This window comes from Balaenoptera acutorostrata, chromosome 13 (assembly GCF_949987535.1).
Source record: "Balaenoptera acutorostrata chromosome 13, mBalAcu1.1, whole genome shotgun sequence".
Taxonomy (NCBI): Eukaryota; Metazoa; Chordata; class Mammalia; order Artiodactyla; family Balaenopteridae; genus Balaenoptera; species Balaenoptera acutorostrata.
Genome location: NC_080076.1, coordinates 83,249,066 through 83,276,217, shown reverse-complemented (window position 1 = coordinate 83,276,217; position 27,152 = coordinate 83,249,066). Strand labels below are relative to the sequence as shown.

Here is a 27,152-nt window from a genome sequence, read left to right as displayed (position 1 = left end):
CTATGCTACATTCTTACACTGGAATATTATACAACCATTAAGATGGTTGTATTTGAGTGAATATTTGATATTAAAGACATTGCTATTTGTTTTAGATGTGATAATATTACTGTGGTTATGGTTTTAAAAAGAGTCCTTCTCTTCTTCTCTAGTCTTCTCTAGTCCTTCTCCTAGATAGTTGTTTGAATATTTATGGATAAAATGATAAACACTTCAAATTAATAGGGGAGGATGATGTGTAAATGAAACAAGATTGACTATAAGTTGATAATCATTGATCTGAGCAATGGGTACATAGAAGTTCATTGTATTGCTCTGTTCAAATACAGATGCTTGAATATTTTCATACTAAAAAGTTTAAAAAATGAAATTGTAGATGTGCATTTATTGACATGGAAGAGGTTCATAATGTATTGCTAAGTAAAAAATCAGGTTACCAAATGGAATATGCAAAATGCTTCTATTTTTTTTTGGTAAAAAAATACACATGTATATATAAAAATATTGATAAAAGTTGACATACCAAAATATGAATAGGGATGATTCCTAGGTGATGTAATTGAGTGTGGTTCTATTACTTATTAATATCTACTTCTCCATATTTTCCAGTGTTTCTAAATCATCTTATTCGTGTATTTTTAAAAGTTCTTTAAAATATAGGGCTCCGGAAACTGTTTGGCAGTATTGACTACAGCTGAGCCTACGCGAGCTCTAGAGCCAACACTTCCACTTTTAGGTATGTTCCCAACAGAAATGCATACACACGTTCAGCCAAAAACATGCATAAGAATGTTCATAGCAGCTCTCTTCATAATAGCCCTAAAGTGGAAACCACCCAAATGCCCATCAATCCCAGAATGAGTATGTTATGCTACTTTCACACAATGGAAACTGCCCAGAAACTGAAGGATTACAAACCCCAACTCTGTGAGGCAGTGTGGATAAATCTCAGAAACATAATGTCCAATGAAAAAAAAAAAAACAAACAGATACGATAAGGGTGCCAACTGTACAATTTCACTTACGCAACGTTCAAAGCAGAAGACACTAAACGTAAGTCCTGGAAGTCAGGAGAGTGATTTTCTTTGGGGTTAGATAGTGACCGGGAGGGACACGAGCAGGTTTTCTGAGGGGCCTGGTAACGTCCCTTTTCTTGATGGGGGTGTTCATCCTGTGAAAATTTATTGAGCTGTAGGCTTAATGATTTGTGTGCTTTCCTGTATTATGTTATATTTCAATAAAAAGTTCAAAAAAATTACAGGGCTGAATGCAGGCAGCATTTGCGCTAAGTGGTGGATTAGTGCTTTATTGTACAGCCTGTGGTTACATCCATTAGAATGATGGCTTGTTGAACAATCCCAATAGGAAGAGATTTCAAATCAATATGGAAATCCAGCACTACCAGCTGCATCTGCACCGCCTGCACTTACAAACTATCCATCCTCACTCCCCGCTCCTAGCCGGTATCAGATTTGCTCCAATGGTCCCTTAAACACGGACCTTTGAGGTTCAGAGTCTGGGATCGGGTGTGACATGCTGGATCTCGTGCTGAGCTCTGCCTGTAGCCCCATGACTGGGGACAGGGAGAAATCCGTGAGATCATGACCATACTGTACAATAGTTACAGTCACCTGGGGAACACGAAGGATGTAACACACGTAGCTACCATTTATCAAGTATTTACCATGTGTCAGGCACTGTTCTAAGTGCTTTATTAACTCATTTAATCCTCACAAGATCCCTGAGAGAGGAAGAAAGTATTTTTGCAGTCTCTACTCTGGGGAATTAGAGAAATTAGGAAGGCTGTTCACCACTATGTGGCTTGTAAGCCGCAGAGCTGGGATTTGAACCCCAGCAGTCTGGCTCAAAGCCTGCACGGACGGACATGACGTGTGCGTGCTTACTGCTCTGAGCTAGGTTTCCTCGTGGCTCAGCCCGGCCGCCTGATCTTTTCAGGGATGCCTCCCATCACCTTCCATTCCCCCTGTCCCCTCAGCCTGATGCCTAAAAAAAAAAGCCAGAGGGATTCTGAAACATGCATTCATTCATTAAACAAAAGTACTTATAAGCACCAAGTACATTCCAGACACTGTGCTGGACACTGACAATATATTTGTGAGAAAGAGTTATGGCCCCTGTTGTTAGGGAGCCTTTAATCTAGTGGTGGAAATGGCCATTATTCAAATAACTAAACAAAACTGCAAAATTATACACATTAAGCAAGAAGTACAACATGGAACAAAGGCCCTAGAGTAGATGTGAGTTCCAGCTCTGCTACTAACACATCCTGTGATCTTGGACAAGGCAATTCCTCTCTCTGGGCTATGGTTTCCTCACCTGGGACATGGGGGCCTTAGAATAGATGATCAATTCCCTAACTGACTGTGGTAGTCAACGCTACCACATCTGTGGGATGTTAACTTAGGATGGCTGTGCATGAGGACAAAACGTTCCATTGTCAGTTCAGTTGTGTTTTCATAACCTCTCTCTTCTTGTTATTCAAGCTTTTATTTCTGGACACATATTCCAGGGGATGCTGGGGTGTGCCACCCAGAATCCCCCTTCTAGACAGAGGCCCCCATTTCTCCAGGTTCTGGTGTCTGCTGAGGGCTCATAGCTGAGTTCTTTCCCAGGATCTGTCATCAAATAAAAGGAGCTGCTTCAATAAAGGGTACGCCCCTCCTTAGAGGAAACCTGCATTCAGCGACTGGTTCCTCCAAGAGTACAAAGGTCTGGTCCTCTTGCCTCTAAAGCTGGGATATCTCAGAATGGCCAACCCAGCTCCAGAGCTCCCTGCGGGATCATCTGACGTTTGCGCTGTGATTGCTTCTTAGCTCAACTTCTCCCTCTGCCCATCCTGCTGCCCTTACTTGCTTACAGGTGTTGCTCCTAAGAGCACTTCCCAATGAACAACCTGCATGAAAATCTCCATCTCAGAGTCTGTCCCAGGGAAACTGACCTACAGCAGTTAGGTGCAAGAGTGACCCTCAGAAGTAGACTCTAAAATGGAATTTTGGATCAGTCTCCCTAAGGCAATAGAAATAAAAGCAAAAATAAACAAATGGGACCTAATCAAACTTGTAAGCTTCTGCACAGCAAAGAAAACGATCAACAAAACAAATGGACAACTTACAAAACGGGAGAAAAGATTTGCAAACGACACCACTGACAAGGGGTTAATTTCCAAAATATACAAACAGCTCATACAACTCAGTATCAAAAAAGCAAATAACCCAATCAGAAATGGGCAGAAGACCTAAATAGACAGTTCTCCAAAGAATACATCCAGATGGTCAACAGGCACATAAAATATTCAATATCACTAATTATTAGAGAAATGCAAATCAAAACCAGAATGAGGTATCGCCTCACACTGGTCAGAATGGCTATCATCAAAAAGTCTACAAATAGTAAATGGTGGAGAGGGTGTGGAGAAAAGGGAACCCTCCTCCACTGTTGGTGGGAATGTAAATTGGTGCAGCCACTATAGAAAACAGTATGGAGGTTCCTTAAAAAACTAAAAATAGACCTACCATATGACCCAGCAATTCCACTACTGGGTATGTATCTGGAAAAAATGAAAACTCTAATTCGAAAAGACACATTCACCCCAATGTTCACAACAACACTAGTTACAACGGCCAAGACACAGAAGCAACCCAAGTGCTCATTAATGGATTGCCTTAAAAAGATGTGGTACATATATACAATGGAATATTACTCAGCTGTAAAAAAGAATGGAATATTACCATTTGCAGCAACATGGATGGGCCTAGAGAATATTATGCTTAGTGAAATAAGTCAGACAGAGAAAGAAAACACTATATGATATCACATATGTGGAATCTAACAAATATTACAAATGAATCTATATACAAAACAGAAACAGACTCAGAGACACAGAAAACAAACTTAGGGTTACCAAAGGGGAAAGGGAGGGGAAGGAGGGACAAATTAGGAGCATGGGATTAACAGATACACACTACTATACATAATGTAGATAAACAACAAGGATTTACTGTATAGCACAGGGAATTTTACCTAATATCTTATCATAGCCTATAATGGAATATAATCTGCAAAAAAAAAGATGGAATTTTGGAGCTGGATTAAGCACCATCCATCTGGCAATGAGGACCTGATCCAGTGGTGTGCTGAGCCAACCCACACCAGCTTGTGAGCGTGGACTGTCGACATCTCTTCCCAACCACACATTCAGTGCCATCACATTAGTAGCCTGCGGCTGGCTATGGTGGGAGTATTTACACCACAGAAATGAGCAAATACAACATATCAAGATTTTTTTCCCCCCACTGAAGAGTGGGGTGTTAAACACATGCCAGCAAACCTCCCATCCCGTCTCCGGCAGTAGGAGCAGTAGTGAGTGGCCCTGGTAGGCTGTGGAAAGAGCAGCTGTCAGCACTCTCAGGGGGGGAAGACGGGACCAGACTCACGCGGGAGGTGCTGCACAGGCTGGTGCAACATCTCAAGCTGTTGAGAGGTCTGGGGCAGGTGACGGTAATAAAGACTGTGGAGCTAGATGGCTGTTGTGCGGGGTCTACTGGTGCACCGGAGAAGATGATAAAAGAGTGAGGGTGGGTAATCACCGATTCAAGGTGAAGCGTGAAAGCTAGAGAGCCTCTTGGCACGTGTAACATTCCCTGTGACACAGTGATCCCAGTTATGACCCATCATAAGATGGAAGTGGGACACCTGGAATCAGGCACGAGCAGGGTCAGAGGGCACAGTTAAGGTGCGTGGGCGGTGGTGCGGACTCCCGTGTCACCCACCGGTGATGCTGCACCGTCCTGCGTCTCCACTGCCTGACGGCACCCCCAGGAAACCACGGCACCCAAGTCTCCATCTGAGACCGCTTCCCTAGTGACCCATCCCGCAACACATATTAAACATCAGTGGATTTTATATCCAGACTTTTATCTAGTTTTTTCCCCTCATCCACAGTGTCTAATCTGCCACGTAGCCAGAAATGGAAGTCCATGGTTTAAAAATTAGCCAATGCTGGGCTTCCCTGGTGGCGCAGTGGCTGAGAATCTGCCTGCCAATGCAGGGGACGCGGGTTCGAGCCCTAGTCTGGGAAGATCCCACATGCCACGGAGCAACTGGGCCCGTGAGCCACAATTACTGAGCCTGCGCATCTGGAGCCTGTGCTCCGCAACAAGAGAGGCCGCGATGGTGAGAGGCCCGCGCACCGCGATGAAGAGCGGCCCCCCCACTTGCCGCAACTAGAGAAAGCCCTCGCACAGAAACGAAGACCCAACACAGCCAAAAATAAATTAAAAAAAAAAAATTAGCCAATGCTGAGCTATGTGCGTTTAAGTAGACTTCCTTACTACAGAACTTTACAGAACCTTGAAATTCTACTGTGAATTGGGAATCTCTGAGGTGGGGATATAGTTCACAGCATTTTCCAAACATATGTGACCACAGAACACTTTTCTTCACAGTGCACCTTGTAGGATGCGTGCTCAGCTCAACATATGAGGGGAAACTTTGGAGAAGGTGACCTGTTCTCTTCAAGAGCTAAAATCCAGGGCGTCTCCTAAAACCAGTAGCTCCCTCTGCTCGTGGTTTGGGGGGACTGAGGTCAGCATTACTGCAGTGATGCTGAAAATGATGGAAGAGTAACAGTTGTCACTCATTGTCAGTATTTTATCTCCTGGCATTTCCTTTCTGAATGTAGCTGATATGGACTCTCCCTCTGGTAAAAAAAGGGATGCAAATGAAACAAACTCTGACCTGGATAATATCCCCCCCCCCCACCCCGTTCCCTCCCAGCTCTGGGGAAGCCAAATATAGTGTGAGGTCTTTGTTTTAGATAACAGACCGTCTCTTTTTCTCCCTCTGTCTCTTAAACACACACACACACGTGCGTGCACGCGCACACATTTAATCAATAGGGTAAATTCACCTTAGGACCTATTCACCTAAGAGTTTTGTAGGGTCGGGCAGAACTGAGTTAAATCATTTTCTTGCCCACAGGAGAGAAGCATACATTGTCTGTACTATGCAGGCTTCCCCTGAAATGGTGAGGAGCACATTTGTGCATGGTCCAAGACCACCGAGGTCTGGGGAACGGAAGATGCCGGCCTGAGGGCTTCTAGCTTGTCACACATGGGTGGGACTCTGACTTCCTTGGTCTTGCCTCTGTTTTCAGAGCACTGGAGGAGCAAAGGGAAGGAAGTGAAGCAGAACAGGAGATTTTTACACACATTGTTTCATTTCGTCCTCACCAAAAAAATCCTTGAAAGAAGGCATTGATTCCATTCTACAGATGAGAGGTAGGTTTAGAGAAGTAAAATGACGAGGCTGAGGTCACTCAGCTGATGAGTGACAGGATGGGGTTTCTTTGCTTCCAAAGCTCATGCCCTTCATGGCTGCCCTTGAATATCTGCAGACAGTCTCAGGACAACCAGCTTAAAGACAACAACAACTACCTTTTATCGATCTACTTCTACATTCTTCACCCATATCTGCCCCCGCAAATCCCAACAACTGTGTGAAGCAGACTTCTTATCCCTGCAACCCATCCCATAGATAAAGAAACCAAGAAGTGAACTGATTCGTTCATGGCCACCCAGATAATAACTGGTCAAGATTTGAACCCACAGCTGACTCCAAAGCCAGTGCACTTTCAGCTATACTGTGTGAACCCTCCAAGCCTGGCTATAAGCCTGAGAACACTGCCTGTCATCTGGGAAAGGATTTCAGAAAACAGAGTTTTGTGCAAACCTTTATGTAACAAAAGGTTCAAGGGTTCAAGATATTTTGATGCTTAAATTTGAAAACATGGTCTTCTAGTTGAGTTCCTTTTTAATGTGGGGTCCTCTGAGGCAGCCATAGCCATAAGGAGAGAAGTTAAACAAAGATATCCACCCTCAGTGGAGAGTGGTAAAAGAAAAGCAGAGAAGAAAACTTGCCCTAGAACTATAGTTAACTAGCGGTGTCTAAGACACACGAAGATACCAGTAACAAAGAAAAAGTAGGTAGAGCCTCTGGGTCACATTCAAGATGATACAAATGCAATTAACTCGAGCCAGGTTCCTCCAGCCCACAGCAGTGACCTACCCTTTGGGTGTGAGGCTGTGTTGATCATTTCTGGGCTAAGGACACAGGGCCAAGTCCTTTCCTTCATGGAACATGCTGGGGACTCATTAATGTCCACCCGCTCGCTGCAGGGCATGGGGATGATGTAATGTGGGGGAACTAAGGTCTTCTTTGAATGATTCATAAGGTACCATTCAGAAGGCTTAACTTTGCCTGCATTCCAAAGTATTGACCAGCATATAAATCCATGAGGTTAAACAATTCTGCGGCTTTGAGGCAAGTCTCAAGTCTGGGGAGGGGGCAGTGGGAAGAATCAGGCTTGAACTTTGAAATGAAGAAGTTCTGGGCTATAGGCTATGGATGTGGAGGTCCTGGGTGTTGAGTGATGAGACGCAGAAGCCATTGAGAACCGTCAGTAAATGTCAGAGGTCAACAAGCATTTTTCAACTATTTAAATTCACTGATTAAGATCAGCCTCATTTATGAAGGGATTTGAGTGAGGTTTGTTCTCCTGCTGGTCTCTTACACTCCCGCCCTCATTTTGGATTAATAAGGTGCCATATGATAGATACCAGAGTCTCCTTTTTTTTTTTTAAAACATCTTTATTGGAGTATAATTGCTTTACAATGGTGCACCAGTTTCTGCTTCATAACAAAGTGAATCAGTCATACATATACATACGTTCCCATATCTCCTCCCTCCTGCGTCTCCCCTAAAGTGTCCTTTTGAGTCTTCTAATTTAGAGATGACAAATAAATTACATCCTGTTTAACAACTCTAATCAATGGTGGTAGCTACCTGGAGTGCTGGATTGAGAGGACTTTTGAGACCAAGTCTGGGCTCAAATGGAAAGAGTGCTGTGATCCATCAGTAATGTCTGCCTTGGGCACAGGAGAAAGGAGTGGGGGTACATGTGCCACCCATCTAGATTTAACTTTTAATTAAATTATTCGTTTCGTCTCTTTTTGTTTCAAGAAGAGAAGTTCACTCCACCTGCCAGCTTAGACACAAACCATAACCCAAAGGGAATGTCCCTTATTAAACACCATTAACTCATGAAGCAGCCCAGCAACAGAGTGGGATGATAAAAGTGTCACATTTCCTCTGGATTCCTCTGTCTTTATAGACTAAGAAGTCATTTTAGTCATCAGGGTCCTTGGTTGCCAAGCTATTCCACTCAAGAGGGGTTTATTGTAAGAGTACATATAGGGGTGATAAAGGGTTTGAAAACTCTTGTGGGAATTCAAGATGAGGATCTCAAAGAGGAATTGGAGATTTTCTCCAAAAAGAGCTTCAGGGACCTCAGTAGCAGGATCTGAAAGTCTTCAGGTTGAGTCTTGACATGATGTCGGGCTCGCTTCTCTTAGGTTGCTGTCTTCTCCTCTAACTTCCCACTCGGCTCCTTCATCTTCCCTCTCTTTGCCCCTCATGCCCTGGTTCCCTACAGCTCTCCACGCCTCTCTGGTCCCCCTTCCTCAGAGCCTTGTAGCTTCTCTCCTCACTGCTACCTGCTTGATTCTTGACATGGCTTCCACTTTACATTCCCAAGAGGGGGACTCTGATTTGTACAAATTAGCTTTTGGGAAACTAGCTCATGTCTCAAAGGCTAGCTCAGAATTGGCTGACTGTGGTCGACTGAAAAAAATGACCCCAAATCTCCACCCTTTTGCAAGGAGACTTTGCAGATCTTCCCATCAAGAAGTGGAGTCTATTCCCCAACCTTTTCTTTAAAAAAACTGATTAATTAATTTATTTATTTTTGGCTGCATTGGGTCTTTGTTGCTGTGCACAGGCTTTCTCTTTGTGGTGAGAGGGGGCTACTCTTTGTTGCGATGCGCAGGCTTCTCATCGCGGTGGCCTCTCTTGTTGCGGAGCACGGGCTCTAGGCATGCAGGCTTCAGTAGTTGTGACACGTGGGCTCAGTAGTTGTGGTGCATGGGCTTAGTTGCTCCACGGCGTGTGGGATCTTCCTGGACCAGGGCTCAAACCCACGTCCCCTGCACTGGCAGGCGGATTCTTAACCACTGCGCCACCAGGGAAGTCCCTATTCCCCCACCTTTAATCTGGGCTGGATTTGTGACTTGCTGTGGTCACAAGAATATGGTGGAAGTGATGTTTTGCCAGTTCTTAGCATAAATCTTCAGAGGCTTCACACACTTCCATTCTCTCTCAGAATCCTGCCATGGTGAGAACAAGGCCTGACTGACCTGCTTGAGAATGAGACACCATGTTGTTAGGGCTAAGGCCATCCTAGACCTCCCTATGGCTGGTTAGCCTCCAAACCATAGGAGAGAGCCCAGCCAAGATCAGCAAAGTCACCTCCCTAACCCTCAGCTGATGACAGACACTCAAGGGAGACCAGCTGAGATCAGAGAACCTCCCAACTGAATTACAGACTCATAAACACTAATAAATGTGACTGTTTTAAGTCACTGACTTTTTGAGATGACTTGTTATGTGGTGATAGCTAACTGATACAATGACCGCAAGTAAATCTCTGAACTTTGCTGAGTCTCAGTTTTCTCATCTGAGAAATAGAGCAAAAGGAACTTTCCTGCCTGCCTCAGGGAAGATTTTTAAGATACGATGCAAATATAAACTTTAGAAATATTTATTGAGTGGTTCCTCTATGCTAAGAACTGAGCTAGACCTTGGGGATTCCCAGGACAGACTGACCCTGTTGCAGGACAACATCAACACGTTCTCCTCCCAGCCACAGGCCATCCCCCAATAAGGCAGAGTGGACACTCCAGCTTGAAGGCAGTAGAAGAGGGAGACCAGCCTGATGGAGACAGCAATGGCCCAGCCATCTCATCAACTGGTTTATCCCACAGATTTTTATGTAAGCCATCTCCCTCAGTCACTTCCACCTAAATTAATGTACAGGCCTTCCCCCTTATTTTAAACTTCTAAGTTCCAGGGATGGACAACAGAATTAATTCATCCCATCACTAAGCACTCGGGAACCATGACAGTGCACATGATATTTTCTAGGTTAGGAGACATCTTCCATGCCAGTGAGGGCGGAAGAGATAAAAACATGTTGATCCCACCTTCTCCCTTGTCTCCCACATCTGATCTCATCCTGTGCCTCCAAACAAATCCCGAATCCACCCACTCCTCTCCAATTCACTGCTATTTGCTGATCCAAGCCATCGACATCTCTTACCACACAGCCTTTCTACGGGTCCCTATGCAGCCGATGGGATGTTCTTTTAAAGATCAGATCATATCCTTCTCTTGTTCAGAACCCTCCAACGGGTTCTCATTGCACTTAGACTAAAACCCAAACTTTTCGCCATGGCCTGTGAGGCCCGAGGGCCTGTGGACTCCAGCCTGTGCCCATCTCCCTCACTCTGGTCCAGCCACGCTGGCCTTCTTTCTGCTTCTCCAGCGTTTCTGGTTTGCCCCAGCTTTGGCACCCATCCATCTGTTGTCCTGTGAAATACTCCGTTCAGGCGTCACCGTTCAGGTGTCAGCCCACGGCCCCCTTTACAAAACCGCTCCCTCTGGCCACTCTTGCTACGGCAGCACTTGCTCCCCGTCACTGCCACTGCTACATCCAGGTACGCTTCGGAGTTGCCGCAGGTCGGGTTCCAGACCACCGCGGTAAAGTGAATATCGCAATAAAGCGAGTCACGGTTTTTTGGTTTCCCATTGCGTATGAAGTTACGTTTACGCTATATTGTAGTCTCTTAAGTGGGCAATTGCATTGTATCTAAAAAAACAATGTACATATCTTCATTAAAAAATACTTTACTGCTAAAGAAGGCTAACCATCCTCTGAGCCTTCAGTGAGTCCTAATCTTTTGCAAGAGTCACATCAAAGATCACTGATCACAGATCACCGTCACACATACAGTAAAAATGGGAAAGTTTGAAATATTGCAAGAATTACCAAAATGTGACACAGAGATACAAAGCGAGCAAACGCTGTTGGGAAAATGGTGCCGACAGACTTGCCACACACTTTCCATTAGTAAAAAATGCAGTATCTGTGAAGTGCAGTAAAACGAGCTATGCCTGTACATCATCACCTTGCTTTATATTCTTCATAGGATACAGCCAACGTCCCCTGCCCCAATCCTATTTACTTGCTAACTTGTTTGTCTTTGCCCCATTTTAATGCACATCACTGTCTCTTATTCATTGAGGACAGGAATTTTGACTACTTCGTGCACTGCCGTGTCTCCAATATATACAATGATGCCTGGTGTATACCTGGTGATGCCTGGTAGTCAATAAATATTTGTTGAAGAAAATGAATGAGCACAGAAAAACTAAGGAGGGACCAGGAAGAAGTGCCTAACTTCATACAAAAGAAAAAGCTTCTTCCCTTGCCAAAATTCCACCTTTGTCATATCTCACTGCCCTGCTTCAGCAGTCTACCAAATGCAGCTGGAAAGCAAAGTCGCAGACCTTGGAAACAGGTGCACAGTCTGTACCCTGCTGGGATCTGCTGGAAGAGGGGGTTAATTCATCGCTGCTTATTTGCAGTTGCCAGTACCTAACTAAACTTTGCCACGGGTATATCACAGCTTCAGGTTCAACATTTCAGTTGTTTTCATTGCAGAGATGTCTATTTTCCTTAAAAAAACAAACCAAAAAAAACCATGTGCAATAAAAAGTACCGGCAGCTTCGGAGGAAAACATGTCATTGGCTTCAAGAGTCAGCCAAGAACTGGGCACACACAGAAGCCCCGGTTGTCAACTTCTGCTAGGAGAAATTTGGGAAGTGAGTGCACAGTGTGCTGCTTGGTGCCGCCGAACATCTGGTGGAAGAGGCGAGGAGGAAAGCTGTTAGATTTTTATTCTTTTTAGCATCATGTTAAATTGGCCATGAAACCAGGGATGGTGCAATTGAATTATAAGGGGGCCGAAGTATTAAATGAAAATCTAGGAGATAGTCAAGGTGTTTGGCTCATTCTGACACCTCCTTTTGGTGTTTTGGGCTAGATTCCAACAGGAGGTGGAGCAGATTTTAAAAACAGTACGTGGAAAAGACAATATCTTCTTTGTTAACAATTCACCTCATTCAATACTGGGTGATGGCGCCAAGGGGTATGCATCTCTTGGAGGGGTGATTTCCCCTGGAAAACAAGGTGTTCCTTCTGAAGGGGAATCTCTGGTTCCTTAAATGTCAGTGGGATCCAGGAGTGTGGCCAGATGGAAAGTTTTACTGTCGTTTCTTGCTTTCTTGCTTGTGGCTTTTCTGTCTGGCCCTTTCCACGTTGTCCTTCACGCCCAGCACTTGGACAAGCCGAGTCCGTCTGGCGAGGATGTTAAATTCTAGCCATGGTAAATGTGTCTGGCACAAAGGACAGACTCAGCTTGCCAACTCGAGGATGGCAGAAAAGCCACTGTCTTTATCACCTTTTCATCACCCCTCTGCTGACCCCTCTAGGTTAGTGGAAAGTTCTACCTTGGTCATTTTGGGGCATGTCCCCAGAGTGCTGGTGAATGTTTAACAACCATCTCTCTGGAGGGACAAGTAAGCCCTGATCTGTACCTTTTGCTGATTTCTGTGCCTAAGTATTCCCACTGTAGCTGATTTTGACCTACCAATATGATGTCAGTGAATGTGGAGCTGGAAGGAGATTTGCAGTAGCCCCCATTATACAGTATTTCCACCACACAGATACTATAACCAGAAATAACCTCAACTGGATAGCTTGCAGTAAAATGTATGAAATCATTAAGAAATGATGAGTTGCGAGTATTTATCACCTTTGTTTTAATATAATGTATTTAACTAAGTTTCTATAAGTTAATTTTTAACAATAGCTGCGTTTAATAATTGGCTTGCAAATTTCCTGGAAATTCAGCGCATCAGTTCTGATTACAAGCTGGCTCACCACTGCTTGTCGCCCTCCCTGGCCTGGGTTGAGTCTTGGTATCTGGAACCTATGTAGATCAAGAAGGCATGTATTGGTACTTGTAGTTACCAGCTCTCAGTCTACAGTATAAATTATTATGGAAACGCTCATTTCCTAGGCTCTAGAGATTCTGGTATGTACGAAGATGTATTAGAATCATCTACCTCCAGGCTGGGAACACTCAGCTGGTAAGAACTGACATGGTCATAATGGCTGTGTATGGCCAGTGTCCGTTCTGATTGGTGCCCATGACATACAGATGGAACCTCACCTCTGAGGCAATTCCCCTGCTGTACCATTTCTTCTGAAGCCTGGAACATTCCCTCTGAAACCTGGAATATCCTTCAGGCATGACTGCGGAGCAGAGTACAAATCCCCGCTGGGAGGTGCACCCTCAGTTGTGCAACCCTCTTTCTTTGCTGCCGGCCCAGATGTTGCCCCACTCAGGTAACTGTGGCCTCCTGACACTACCTCTCACCAGTCCCTGGGGCTCCCAGGTTCCCAAGGCATCAGCCTCAAAAGCCCTCTAACCTGGGTTCAAACACTGTAGAGGCCAATGTGTCCACAACTAACAGAGGAGTCCCTGTGGGGCTCATCCGTTGATTTTCAGGGACGAGTTCACATGCCATCTCTGAGCTCTGCTCTGCTTGAAACTCCGAGACTGAGCCCCATCATCCCGCCTTGAGCTGGGGACATTCTCTGCAGGATTATTCCAATGTTGACTATTATGTTAGTCTGATGCGGCTGTCATAACAGAATGGGTGGTCTAAACAACAGACATTTATTTTCTCCTAGTTCTGGAGGCAAGACGCCCAAGATCAAGGTGTCTCTCCTTGGCTTGCAGATGGCATCTTCTAGCTGTGTCCTTACCTGGACTTTTCTCTGTGTGTGCACATTCCTGGCATCCTTTCCTCTTCTTATGAGAACATCAATCCTATTGGATTAGGTCCCACCTTTCGGATCTCACTTAACCTTAATTACCTCTTCAACGGCCCTCTCTGCAAGTACAATCACGTTGAGGGTTGGGGCTTTGACATACGGATTTTGGGGGGACACAATTCAATCTGTAACAACTACTGAGCACTGGCAATGTGGTTGATCTAAATTGATATATGTTCTAAGTGCAACATACACTGTGGATTTTCACCATTCATCATTTTTCAGCACATGTTCAAAACAGACTCTAAAGTATCTCATTAATACCTTTTTATATTGATTCCATGTCAAATGACAATACTTTGGATCTATTTGGCTAAATATATTATTAGAACTACTTTCACTTGTTTTTTCCCCACTTTTTTTAGTGCGGCTACTGAAAAATTTGAAATTATGTAACAGCTCACATTATGTTTCTGCTGGACACTGGGTGTCCAGAGACCCTCTCAGCACCGATGCAGGCACCCCTCCTGTGGTCGGTGGGGAAATATTGTTCTCTGGGGCCCCATCCTGATGCCCCCCATAGCCTCCTTCATCCCTTTCCTCCTCCCCCGTTTCAAAAGCCCACACCTTCCTGCCTCTTCTTGGGCTGTCATCCCGTTCCGTCAAAGCCATGTGGGGAGGAGATGCAGGTGCGCAGTGAAGGAAGAGCTTCCAGACCATGGAGGTGAGGAAGGAAGCGTCTCGCTGTGATTCTTACCAGCCTCTGGCTCAGAGTGGGAGACACGTGAGATAAGCAGACCCTGTGCGCTGCCTGTATCACCCCCGCTTAGCGTGTCTCTTAACGTGTTTTGTGTTAGAAGACTCTCCATCTGTTACTCTGCCTTGAGTTGCTTGGCCAAAAGCCCCATTTATGACCCCACCTTGAGGAGAAAGAAATCCCACCTCACGCCAAGAGATGAAAAAAATATGGTCCTAGACCTCAGTTTGCTCACGCTATCACGCTATGGAGGAAGGAATTGGTGGGGTGGAAAAAGATATGAATGCTATTGTCTTCAAGGCTATGGCACTTTTATGCATTATTTCACCCCCTTCTAACAACCTCATACTATATTCACTTTACAGTTAAGGAAACAGAGACTCAGGGAGGTTAAGTAACTCTTCCAGTGTCACCAGCTGGCAGGTAGCAGGGCCAGTATTTGAGACCAAGTCGATCTGACTCTCGGCTACCACAGTGGGCATGCAGTAAAAAGGGAAGAGTCTTCTGGAGCATAAGGGAACTCTCTTGAGTTAGATTCAGCCCAAGAAAGCAAAGCAGAGGGAATTCTAGGCATGGGACTGCCGTGAGCAAGAATGGGTAGGTCGGTCTGGTGCAGGTGCTCCCTGAAGAGTCCAACCAAGAAATGGGTCCCATCCCTAGTCCTTACAGGGCTACCCTCCTGCGAATCTCCTGCCTAATGTTCAGGGCTGAGGGGCACTGAGACTCGGCAAAGACTCACAGGCGTCACCCCATAGCCTGCTTGTCCCTATCGGGCTGTCTGTGGGTCATTCGGTGCAGGGCTCACTCACCGGCTTCGTGTAAGGTCTTTCTTGAGGTTTATTATAGCCTTCTCCGTATACTTGATGCTCCTCATTGGTTTGTCTGGGACCTGAGGGAAGTCAAGAAGTGAAAGAAGTGTCAGTACAACTGTTCCAAGCGGAGCCAGGCCGCAGGAGGCTCATGCGTTCATGTGACATGTCTGCTCAGCTTGGAGGGGTCCTTAGGCAGCACAGTGTCCTTTTTTCCACCAGAAGAGAGGCCTTGTGGCACACTGGCAACAGCAAGGGCTTTGGAGACGGACGAACCTGAGCTCTGATCCTCTTTCTGTCTGGTGACCGCCTGCGTGACCTTGGACAAATTACTCAGCATCTCTGGGCCCTAATTTCTTCAGCAGAAGAAGGGGAATAATTCCTACTTTGTTGTGATGATTAAATTAATCACTAAATTCCTGACTCATGTCAAGCATCTGAAAAATGGAAGGTTCTATTATGAGCATTAGACTCAAAGTAAAGCAAAAAATTAAACGTTGATAATCGTTGTAAAGTGGCACAGGTAGCTGATTTAGAGAGCTTGAATTTTGTCAAAATAAAGATGCAAATGTACGTTTCCCCCGCCCTCACTGCTCCCCTAGCAGGATTTTATGAGTGAATTATCTAGGTAATGGTTCATGGGTTTTTCTTTCCCTCTTCTCTATTCATTTGTCTTTCTTAGCCATCAGGGAAACCTCACAAGACTTAAATTTATTACTCAGAGGTGGATATCAGGTCAATATAAAGAAGAGAGTTAAATTAACTATATTGTAATATAAAAGTCACTTTTCTCAGCTACCAATTTGGTGAACAATAGCAAGACTATTATCTGGATTATCATGTCTTGAAATTAATTCCTGCAATGTTGTTTGTTTTTTTTTTTAATTAAAGGAAATGACAAGAAATTATGGGAAAATGGATGCTTTCAAATGAAACTGTGGGAGAATACATTGTAATGACTTTTCTGAAGGGCAATTCATCAATGCACACTAAATGTTGCAAAAGTAGGCTTGCCCTTGGTCTAATGATGCTTCTGCTGTCAATCATCCTATGGGAACATCCCTGCATGGGCACAGAGGTTCATATCAACAAAACTGCTAAGATGCTGCTTGTGAGAGCAAACTCTTGGAAATCACAACTTCACCAGAGAAGACAGGTTCAACAATCAGGGTGCCTCTAAACGACAGAATACTATGCAGCAATTAAATGTAATGACAATATAATGATCTAAGTCTAGAGGTGCTGGAGGAGTTCTCTGAGGGAGAAGATGTGTTACAAAGTAATAGGTATTGCATGATTCTTTGTTTTTGGAAAAATGATCTGTTTGAATGTATACATATCAAAAGATATGATAAGTCCCCCCGCCCCCGCCATGCAGTGATTCTCTACAGGGGTGGGATTATAGCAGATTTTATTACTTTTTTCTTAGTTTACGTGACTTTCCCATTGCTCTGCAGTAAATATGAATCAGTTACGTAATAAACAAAAAGAAAAGATTTTTAAAAAATAAGTGGCAAGTGAAATTTGACCATGGCTGATCAGTGGTACTGTACTGACAGTGTTTTCTGAAGGCACAGTGAGGACAGGTGAGCTACTCACTAACAGAAATCATAGTAACACGGACGTGTGGGAGGAGGTGCGGTGTTTTTTCAGCAGCCATCATCACCCACTTTCTCTGAAAATGAAATTGGGCTGTGGTGCCTGCTGCGCTGGGCCTTTTGAGTGGAATGTGGAAGGCAGGGGATGTAGCTGTATCCAAGTTGAATGACGTTTGGATGGATCTGGAGATTGTCATACTGAGTGTAGTAAGTCAGACAGAGAAAGACAATTATCATATGCTATCGTTTATATGTGGAATCTAAGAAAAATGGTACGAATGAACTTATTTACAAAACAGAAATAGAGCCACAGATGTAGAACACAAACTTATGGTTACCAGGGGGGAAAGCGGAGGTGGGGGAAGGGATAAACTGGGAGTTTGGGACTGACATATACACACTACTATATATAAAATAGATAACCAATAAGAGCCTACTGTATAGCACAGGGAACTCTACTCAGTACTCTGTAATGGTCTGTATCGGAAAAAAATCTAAAAAGGAGTGGATATACGTGTATGTATAACTGATTCACTTTGCTGTAAAGCAGAAGCTAACACAACATGGTAAATCAACTATACTCCCATAAAATTTTTTAAAAAATTGAGTGATGTCTGTAGTGGGGTGGTGAGGATAGAGAGTGGGGTCTGGAGTGCAGGGAAGGGACTGTTACTAGCCTGCCTGATTCTCAGCCACTTTTCTCCTGGGTCACCCAGTACGTGTCCTGTACCAAGCAGCTCGGGTTAGAGGTGGAGAATCTAGGGCAAGACCCCGGAGTACCCCGTCTTGTTCACTAAATAAAGCATACGGGATACCAGAAAAGCACCTGGGATAGCCTTGAATAAGCTCAGCTAGACATGAAACAATAAAATCACTTATACACTTTATCTCTTTAGCTATCACTAGGAATGACTTGTAGGTAATATTATCAAGCTTATCCCAATACACCAGGGTGTTTCAACCCCTTGGCTGAAAATTGATGGCAAATCTATCAGTTTTCATCTTGAGGGATGGTGAAGTGGGTGGAGAGACAGTCCTCCAAGGAGGCACATAAGGATCTCTGGGAGTACTTTTTAAAACTTCTGCATAATGGACACTGGCTTTTCTCACGCTCCCAGTATCCCTTCTCCCTCCCTCTTGATACTGGTTGGTTCCCTGGTTAGACTGCCTGCCCCTCAGAAAATACTTATGGTACCAGCAACGGGGTGGTCCTAAATGGCTGAAGCCAAACAGCAGAGCCCACCTCTCATCACAGTGACTGGTTGAGGGATGGTCATGTGACACAATTTGGGCTAATGAGATACAAGCAGACTTTTGCCATGGGCTTCTAAAAAGCACGATTCCTAGATCTAAGGAACCATAGGCAAAGAAGTTCTCTTTCCTCATAGACTATGAACAGAGAAGCAGACACCTGTGAGGGTTGCTGGCAGCCATTTTGTGCCTAAGAGCCACCCTCCAGCTGAAGAAGATATGGGGGAAAGCAGAGAGGGCAGTCAAAGAAAAACTCGTCCCATGGTACCTTGTTGAACTGAACAAGTTTCACTAGAACCTGGACTTTTCACGAACATTTCCTTTATTATTTCAACCAGTTTGAATTGGCTTTCCTTTTCCTTAAAACCACAAGATTTCTCTCTGAAACAGCTTCCTCCCTTGAGTGTGTCAAGGCAGCAACAGATCAAGAATTATTGCAACTAGTTCTCTTTCCCCTCTTGGGGATTAAGATCAGATGACTCCTATTCTGGTGCATTTTGCAGTGAAAGCGATGAGATTGGCCATGTTGAGATCAAACATTTGAAATCAAGGTTGTCTCCTTCTAATGCCTCATTTTGTTTTTTGAACAGCCAATTAATTCCTTCTTTCAGCAACTTTCTTCAGAGATGTTGTGATTAAAACACTTACGAACAAAGACAAAATAAACACACTCAAATTTCCTTGCTATAATTTGAAAATCCATGACTGAAATGCTGCTTGATGTCAGTTGTGTACCCATCACTCTCCCAAATGTCTCAGGTTTCACCCCCTTCATGAAGCAACTATGATACTGTCTAAATTTCAAGCATTTTCCCTTAAATCTCACCTAATGATAGTTGCCCATGCACCAGGGATTCACACTATTGTAAAAGAGTGAGTTTGTATAGACTGGGATTGGTGCTGAACAACTTATAGCAGCAAAGCCAAATTGTGTCCTCAACTAGACACAAGACTTTAGCAGGAGAAGTTCCACTCCACAAGCGCTGAAATTATGGCAGCATTTCAATGGATTCTCAGGAAACCATTTTCATTGTGACCATTGTTTAATGACAATTTAAATAAGCCACTGGTAATAACTGGCATTGAATGAGGGAGTGCCGGTTGTCAGGATATTTACGAACACACTTTGATATGAGCACAATGAAAAGTTTACAAAGCATCCAAGAATCACTATCTCTACAACCTTTCTGGAGGAAAGTTTCACCATATGTGTGACAAGCCTTAAAAATACATATTCTTTTGCTCTAGCAAATCTGCTTCTATCCAAGGAAATTATGCAGCAAGGATGAAAAGATTTATCCATGAGGATATCTACCACAGCAGTGTGAGTAATAGTGAAAAACATCTAAATGTCCAGCAGTAGGCATTGGGGCAATAAATTATGGTCTATCCAGACAATGGTATATGATGATTTGAACTTGGTGCTACTATTTAATGTCGCTGTAGATGTATACTCACTGATTTGGAAAGGAGTATAATTTCAAGGGAAAATGCATGTCACAAATATAAAGAACTTAGATCATAGAGAATTTTAAGATATATATTCATAAAAATTTATAGACATTCCTAAAAAATGTATATAAACTGATACAAATTATGTTTTAAAATATTGACATATGGCAAGGTATATATGTAATAATATAACAAGCTGGAAGTAAATATAACAAATTGTTAACAGAGATGTTATCTCACATTTGAATTGTAGGTAAATAATAATTTTTTATTTTGGTTATTTTTTTCCTGATTTTAAAATAATTTACTTATATTAATTGTCTAATAATAAGATAATAGTGATTTTCATATTTGTAAAGCAATTCTGACTAACTCTATCAACATAAGCAAAATATAAGTTTTTAATGTTGGTCTGGAATGATGTAATTTAAAAGTATATTTTGGGCACAAAGGAACTTATCTACAAAACAGAAGTAGAGTTACAGATATAGAAATCAAGCTTACAGTTACTGGGGGTAAGCAGGGGGAGGGATAAATTGGCAAATTGGGATTGACATATACACACTACCATATATAAAATAGATAAATAATAAGGACCTCCTGTACAGCACAGGGAACTCTACTCAATACTCTGTAATGGCCTATATGGGAAAAGAACCTGAAAAAGAATGGATATATTTATATGTATAACTGATTCACTTTGCTATACACCTGAAACTAACACAACATTGTAAATCAATTATACTCCAATACAAATTTTTTTAAAGAAGTATATTTTAACACACTCTATCAGGCAGGGTACAGGCAGGAAATCAGAGCTCATGCAAGATAGTTCAAGAGAGGGACTTTAATACAGGGGAGCAGTTACAAAGGTGTCAGAAGAGCTGAAAAGCCAAATAAGTGAGGGCAAGACATGCTAGAGATTTAACAAAAGGAGGAAGTTTGTACCCCCTCCAGGGCTGGAAGGACAAAGGGAAGAGGAAGCCTTCAAAAGCGCTAGAATTGGGCCACCTGGCAGAAGCTGGACTCATGGAAGACATGTAGTTTCAGTTGGAGGTGCCACCAGAAACTGAGTGAGAGAAGGGGAGAAATATGCTCATCTCTCTCTCCCTCCCTCCCCCTCCCTCCCTCTCTCCCTCCCACCCTCTCTCCCTCTCCCTCTCTCCCTCTCCCCCCCCAACCCCAATTTCCTGCTCCACCTCCTATTGGCTGAACCTACCGGAAAGCCAGCTGGCAAGGGTGCCTGGGAAATGTAGTTTGCAAGGACCAGCTCCCTGTGGGGAGCGGGAAATGGAAATGAGGGCCCAAAACAAATGGTTATGTTATAGCTTATGCAAATGCCTTGGCTCCAGGTGCTGACCAGCTACTTTTAGACTATAAAGCTGGTTCTCCCTTTAATCAAGGACCCCTTTGCAGAAGATAACTTTGTAATCCCTTACCTTTTGATCCTAAACCTGACACTCCCAGAATTTCCATGGCTTAGATGCATATCCAGAATTAGGATCATTCTCTCTCTCTCAAAATCATTATCAAAATCCATATTTCTAGGAAATGCAGAACCCTCCTACTTTTCCCAGTTTCTTTCCCCAGGAAGTACTGTATATTCCAGATCTTCAGAGACCACCTCCTCTTGCATCAAAACTCGTTTGTTCTAAGTCTCACACTTTTTAGACCCTTATTGTTGATAAACAAACTAATGCTAAATCTTTCCTCCCTACTGACACCGATTAAGGTGACTCCGTACCCAAGTAACACATTTGCAAAACAACTCTACTTTTAAGATTATCATCTGGTTATGAAACTAATTAATGGATATCAGGAAAAGATTTTAAAATTAGGAGAAAATAAAAGCCAAGTATAATCCCATCACCATCTCTTTGGATGTCCTTTGTTTCACTTTCTGTGACTACTCCCAGCCGGATTTCATTAAAGCAATCCTGGGAGACTTGATTTTAATCCTGTCTTTTCTTCCTTGGGTTCGCCATTGGTCTTAAGAGCCTTCGGTTCTTCCATTGCTTTGCAGAGTGTGGGTGATGCCTTCATTCTTTGTTTCCTGGAAAACCAGGTCGACTCTCTGCCCTGTCCCTTTCTACACACATCACGAGTCCTTTCTCTAATCTGTAAATGGGTCTTTGAGAGGACTGTGAGAAATGCCGCATGACATCCTGTAATGTGTCAGGTTAAAAGATGACAAATGTTGGAGGGGGAGGTGAGAGCACAGACTCACAGTGGAGCCTTAGGTGGGGATGGTTCTTGGGCAGGTACACTCACATTTAATATTCATGTACTGGGACTGTTTAAATAGTAGCATTTGGAAGGGATTTGGTTTAACCTGACAGCTGAGAAGTGGGAGGTGACAGGAATGAATGTAAAGAGTTTTGTTGTCTGAAAGGCCCAGGGTGGAGTCCTAATTCTGTCACTTCGGTGTTGGGTGACTCTGGGCCTGTGAAGAGGACCTAATGCTGTCTACAATAACATTATCTTTCACCTATGTGCCATACACGATCCTAAGCGTGTTCCCATTTGAAATACATGATTCCACTTAGTCCTCGCCTCATTATTATTCTTCCCATTTTATAGAGGAGCAAACTGAGGCTTTGAAAGGAGAAAACAACATGCTACTAAGTGGCAAAGTCTGGAACTGAAATCAGCTCAAGTGACATCAAAACATATGTCCTGTTTTGGGTGTTTTTTTTGATTTTTGTTTTTTGTCTCTCTCTCTTTTGTAAGTTTCAGGTGTACAGGTGCATTATAATTCAACATCTGTATACCCTACAATGTGATCACCACTGCAAGTCTAACTGCCACCCATCACCATACAAGTTGACCCCCTTCACCTGGGTTACCCACCTCCCCAAGCACCTTCCCCTCTGGTAACCACTAATCTGTTCTCTTTATGTGTTTGTTTTTGTTTGCTTTGTTTTTTTTGGATTCCACATTTGAGTGAAATCATACGGTATTTGTCTTTCTCTGACTTATTTCACTTAGCATAGTAACTTTAAGGCCCATCCACTTTGTGGCAAATGGCTGGATTTCATTCTTTTTATGGCTGAGTAGTATCCCATTATACATATACACCACATCTTCTTCATTCATGCATCCATCAATGGCCACTTAGATTGTTTCCATATCTTGGCTATTGAAGTGGAATATCAGGGTCTCATACTCTTAACTTTTTGAGGAATCTCCATACTGTTTTCCAGAGTGCCTGCACCAATTTACAGTCCCATCAACAGTGCACAAGGTTTCCCTTTTCTCCACATTCTCCGATTCTTGTCTTTTTGATAACAACCATTCTAACAGGTGTGAGGTGATATCTCATTGTGGCTTTGATTTGCATTTCGCTGATGATTAGAGATGCTGAACATCTTTTCAGGTACCTGTTGGCCATCAGGGTACGTCTTCTTTAGAAAAATGTCTATTCAGATCCTCTGCCCAGTTTTTCATCAGGTTTTGCTGCTGCTGTTGCTGAAAAGCATGTGTTCTCAACCACTACTTCATTTTACCCCCAATTCTGCGTAGCGGGGGCTAAACAAGGGATAGCAGTTGCTAGCTATTAATTTACAGATACTACCTCCAAAGGTTGCCCGCTGAGTTTTGTTAGATTTTGTCATAAAAATTTTTATATGGCAGAAAATCAGAATGATTTGTTGAAGGTCAAGACCAGAGAGGCACTCTTTGAAATGTCTGCTGTTCTCTTGTCTTTTATGAAAGAATGTTCCAAATCCATCTTTGTTACTTCTTAAAATGTGATCTACTTCCTCAAATCAGATTAAGATGGAAATGAATTCCTGCTAAACGTACTTGGGCTGATACAGATGTCAGGGGAACAGCTGGCGGTGCTCTGTCAAGTGGTGAGGCGGGGGAAGGGAGACCATTGGAAAAGAGAACACTGAGGAACAGGCAAGATGATTAGCAAATTTTAGACTCATTATGGACAAGCTATAAAGAATGGAGAGGCAGAGAGTGGGTAGGGTCCATGGGAAGACGTACACATGAGTCCAGAGACCTTAGCTTGCATACTGATATTTAAGCTTTGGTGGTTTTCTGATGGTGATAGACACTTTCCTTTGGGGAGAGTGAACTTTTTTGTCGTAAGGGTATAAGGCAGGTACCTACCTATGTAGGGATAACACTGAACTAGTGACCTCATCCACACGCAGACCTTCCAACTAAAATATGAAGTGAGCTATTGAATTCTTTAAAGACTCTCTTCAATAAAGGCAGGGTGCATCTTTTAGGGAGTATTTATTTATTATTTTTTAGATATAATTGACATATTAAGTTTCAGATGTACAACATAATGATTCCTTATTTGTAGAGTACGCTGGAAAATGTTCACCACAATAAATCCAGTTGACACCGTCACCTTACATAGTTACAGGAAATTTTTCTTGTGATAAGAACTTTTACGATGGACTCTTGTCACAACCTTCAAATATGTAATACAGTCATTACGAACTACAGTCACCATGCTGTATAGTCATTCTGCAAAATAAATGACCTGAACTCTTAAAAAATGTCAACATACGCATCATCTGGGGCCTCTGGGAAGCAAGCACTGAGACAGGAGTACAAGAGGCTTACTGAGGGTGAGAAAGAGAAAAGGAGGAGAGAGGAGGATTGGGCAGAGAGAGCCTCAGGCCACAATGGGGATCTGATGAAGTCTCGGCCAATGCAACGGGGAGCTCCTGAGCAAAGCTGACCCATGATGGGACTCCAAGCGTAGGGCAGAAACGGCTCATTGACTGGGGACTGCTGGGTTGATCCTGGCCTTGGCGTGAAAGCTGCAGTGGATCCTGAAAGCACCACCCATTTTACAGAAAGAGAAATGGAAGCAAAGAGGAAATCATTCAAGGTCACAGAGCTGGTCAGCTGGCAGAGCCAAGACTAGAAGCCTGGTGTGATTGTTAATTTTGTGTGTCAACTAGATGGGGCCATGGACTGCTCAGATATTTGGCCAAACATCATCCTGGGTGTTTCTGTGAGGATGCTTTTGGATGAGTTTAACATTTAACCTGATAGACTGAGTAGAGCAGATTGCTCTCTCTCATGAGGGTGGGCCTCATCCAATCAGTTGAATAAAAGGCTGACCACCCCCAGCAAGAGGGAGCTCCTTTAGCGTGACTGCCTTCCAGCTGGGACGTCAGGTTTTTTTCAGCCTTAAGACTCAATTTGAAACATCGGCTCTTCCTGGGTCTTGAGCTTAGAGGCTTTTGGACTAGAACTTACTCCATCAGCTCTCCTGGTTCTTAGGCCTTTGGAACTATACCACCAGCTCTCCTGGGTCTCCAGTTTGCCAACTGCAGATCTTGGGACTTCTCAGCCTCCATAAGCACATGAACTAATTCCTTATAATAGATCTCTGTATCTGTATCTATACCTAAATGCATCCCATTAGTTCTGTTTCTCTGAAGAACTCTGCCTAATACAGCCAGTCTCCTTGAGAAGGAAGACAAGTGTGAAGATAGATACTGGAGAAGCACACACAGAGGATGAACGTTCTGGTTAATAAAGGCAGAGTGATATATTACAGAGGGTGAGGAGGGAGCCTTGGGGTGGGGTGGGGAGGGGAGCAACTGACATTCAGGAAAAAAGCACCAGTTTAAAGGACTGTGTCATTGGTTTTTCTTCCATGGGATGCAATGTAACCTTCCCCTCCTGCTCTTCCATGAACCCTCCAGTAAAATCCACGTTACGCAGTAGCACTTTGGGAATGGGAATTGTGCTCTGAGGAGCCTGGCAAGGTACTGAGCCGGGCACCAAGGTGGGCCGGGGGAAGCAGTGGTGGAGGAGAGACAGACGGAGAGGAAGAACAGGATGTGAATCCAGAGCCTCGAGACCTTGCCCCACCGGCTGTGTGACCCCAGGCGAGTCACTTCCTCCAAATGTCAGAGCTCCCACCTGGCACCTGCCGGGTCCTCATCCAGAAGACTAAGAGGCACACTTGGTGCATAGGTCTTTGAAACCAAATATGCCAAGAAAATGTTACTATCGTTGTCACTACATCATGAGGATCTGGCATTTTTACAAAATTAAATCATAAATTATAAACGAAAAGTGAAGATTTGAGTGAGATTATGAAAATGTTCCCAGATAAACTCATTAAGGGCAGATTAAGACGGACAACTTCAAGATAGTCATCAATGGTAGCGATGCAGTGACATAACAGTAGGTGGCGCCAGATGCCATAGCTTGCAATCGAGTCCTGGTTCCTCTCCATCTCTGCCTTTCTCTGCCTCCCTCCTCTTGCTCGATTGAAATGGAAATTGGCTGCCACCATCAATGAGCCCCCATCAGCCCTGGGATTGAGCTGGCCTGCCAGCAGCAAATGTGCTATCCACCTAGTTTTGAAAAAAAAAATTTTTTTTTAAATCAAATACATTAATCTCATAAGCTCTTTTGAAAGACTAAATACGAGGGGCCAGCAGTCCAGCTGTTGGGCATTAATAGCCAGTGGGAATCCATATGATGGCCTGTCGCTCAACGTCCCGAAGGAGCTTCAGGAAAAGGGTCCCAGAATGTAACAACCACCTTGCCAAACGTGCTTCTATTTAATAATGATAACAGTGCCTAAATTTCAGAACCTCCCTCATGTCTGGAAATGTGCTAGGCTAGAGATAGCAAATTGGTTCCAACTTGAGCGTCAGTTTCAATCTACCCATTAGAAGCAGTGGCCACCCGTAGCTCCCTGCAGTTCGATCTCATCAAAAAAGAGTTCCGTGGTAGCAATGTCAGCCATGGTCCCAGGAAGGAAAAGCAGCATCATGACACACGACTGCCATTCCCATACCGGGCACTTTACATGCCATTTCTCACTGAATCTTCACAACCACTCCAAAAGTTGTGTTGTAACTATTATTATCCCCATTTTATGGTTGAGAAACCTGAAACCCAGATTAGTTAAATAACCTCTATAGAGGTCACCCAGCTGGCAGGAGTGAAACCTAGCAGGACCCTGTGGGGTTCCTGGGCATAAAAGTCTTTCTGTCTCCCGTTTCTTGATTACAGGAAATAGGCTTCATTCAGCCTCCATGACCCTCCTTTGAATTCCAACAGCAGGGTCAAACAGCTGCTAATCAGGGAAGGGAGGGAGGAACAGTCAAGAAACAATAGAACAGCCCTGGCCGCCCCAAGGGGGTCATGGCTCCCCCTCAAGGGATACACATAACAATATCTTTGAGCTGTTTTACAGGTACTGAAAGCCCCACTGGGTGGAAGAAGTTAACTGCTTGCTGCCCACGAGCACGCAGACCAGTTGGAATCCGAAGGTTGATGATGCTGACTCCCAGTTACCTCATCACCAACCAATCAGAAGAACGTCCATGAGCTGACCACGCCCTCCTCTTTGAACCATTGCTATCAAATTCCTCACTGCCCCCTCCAGGTCAGGACACACAGTTTTGAGGGCATTAGCCTGCTGTGGTCCCCTTTGCCTGGCAAAGCAGTAAAGCTCTTCTTTTC

At 43.8% G+C, this 27,152-nt stretch overlaps 1 protein-coding gene across 2 annotated transcripts in view; it reads right to left on the bottom strand.

Moving 5' to 3' along the window:
- The window catches only part of CCDC60 (coiled-coil domain containing 60), a 164,924-nt gene that overhangs the window by 79,608 nt on the left and 58,164 nt on the right, over positions 1-27,152 (bottom strand). For both annotated transcript variants that reach the window (XM_007189482.2, XM_057526848.1), the window contains exon 2: positions 15,388-15,467. In XM_007189482.2, coding sequence (XP_007189544.2) covers positions 15,388-15,467 — 80 coding nt within the window. The remainder of the gene's footprint in view (positions 1-15,387; positions 15,468-27,152) is intronic.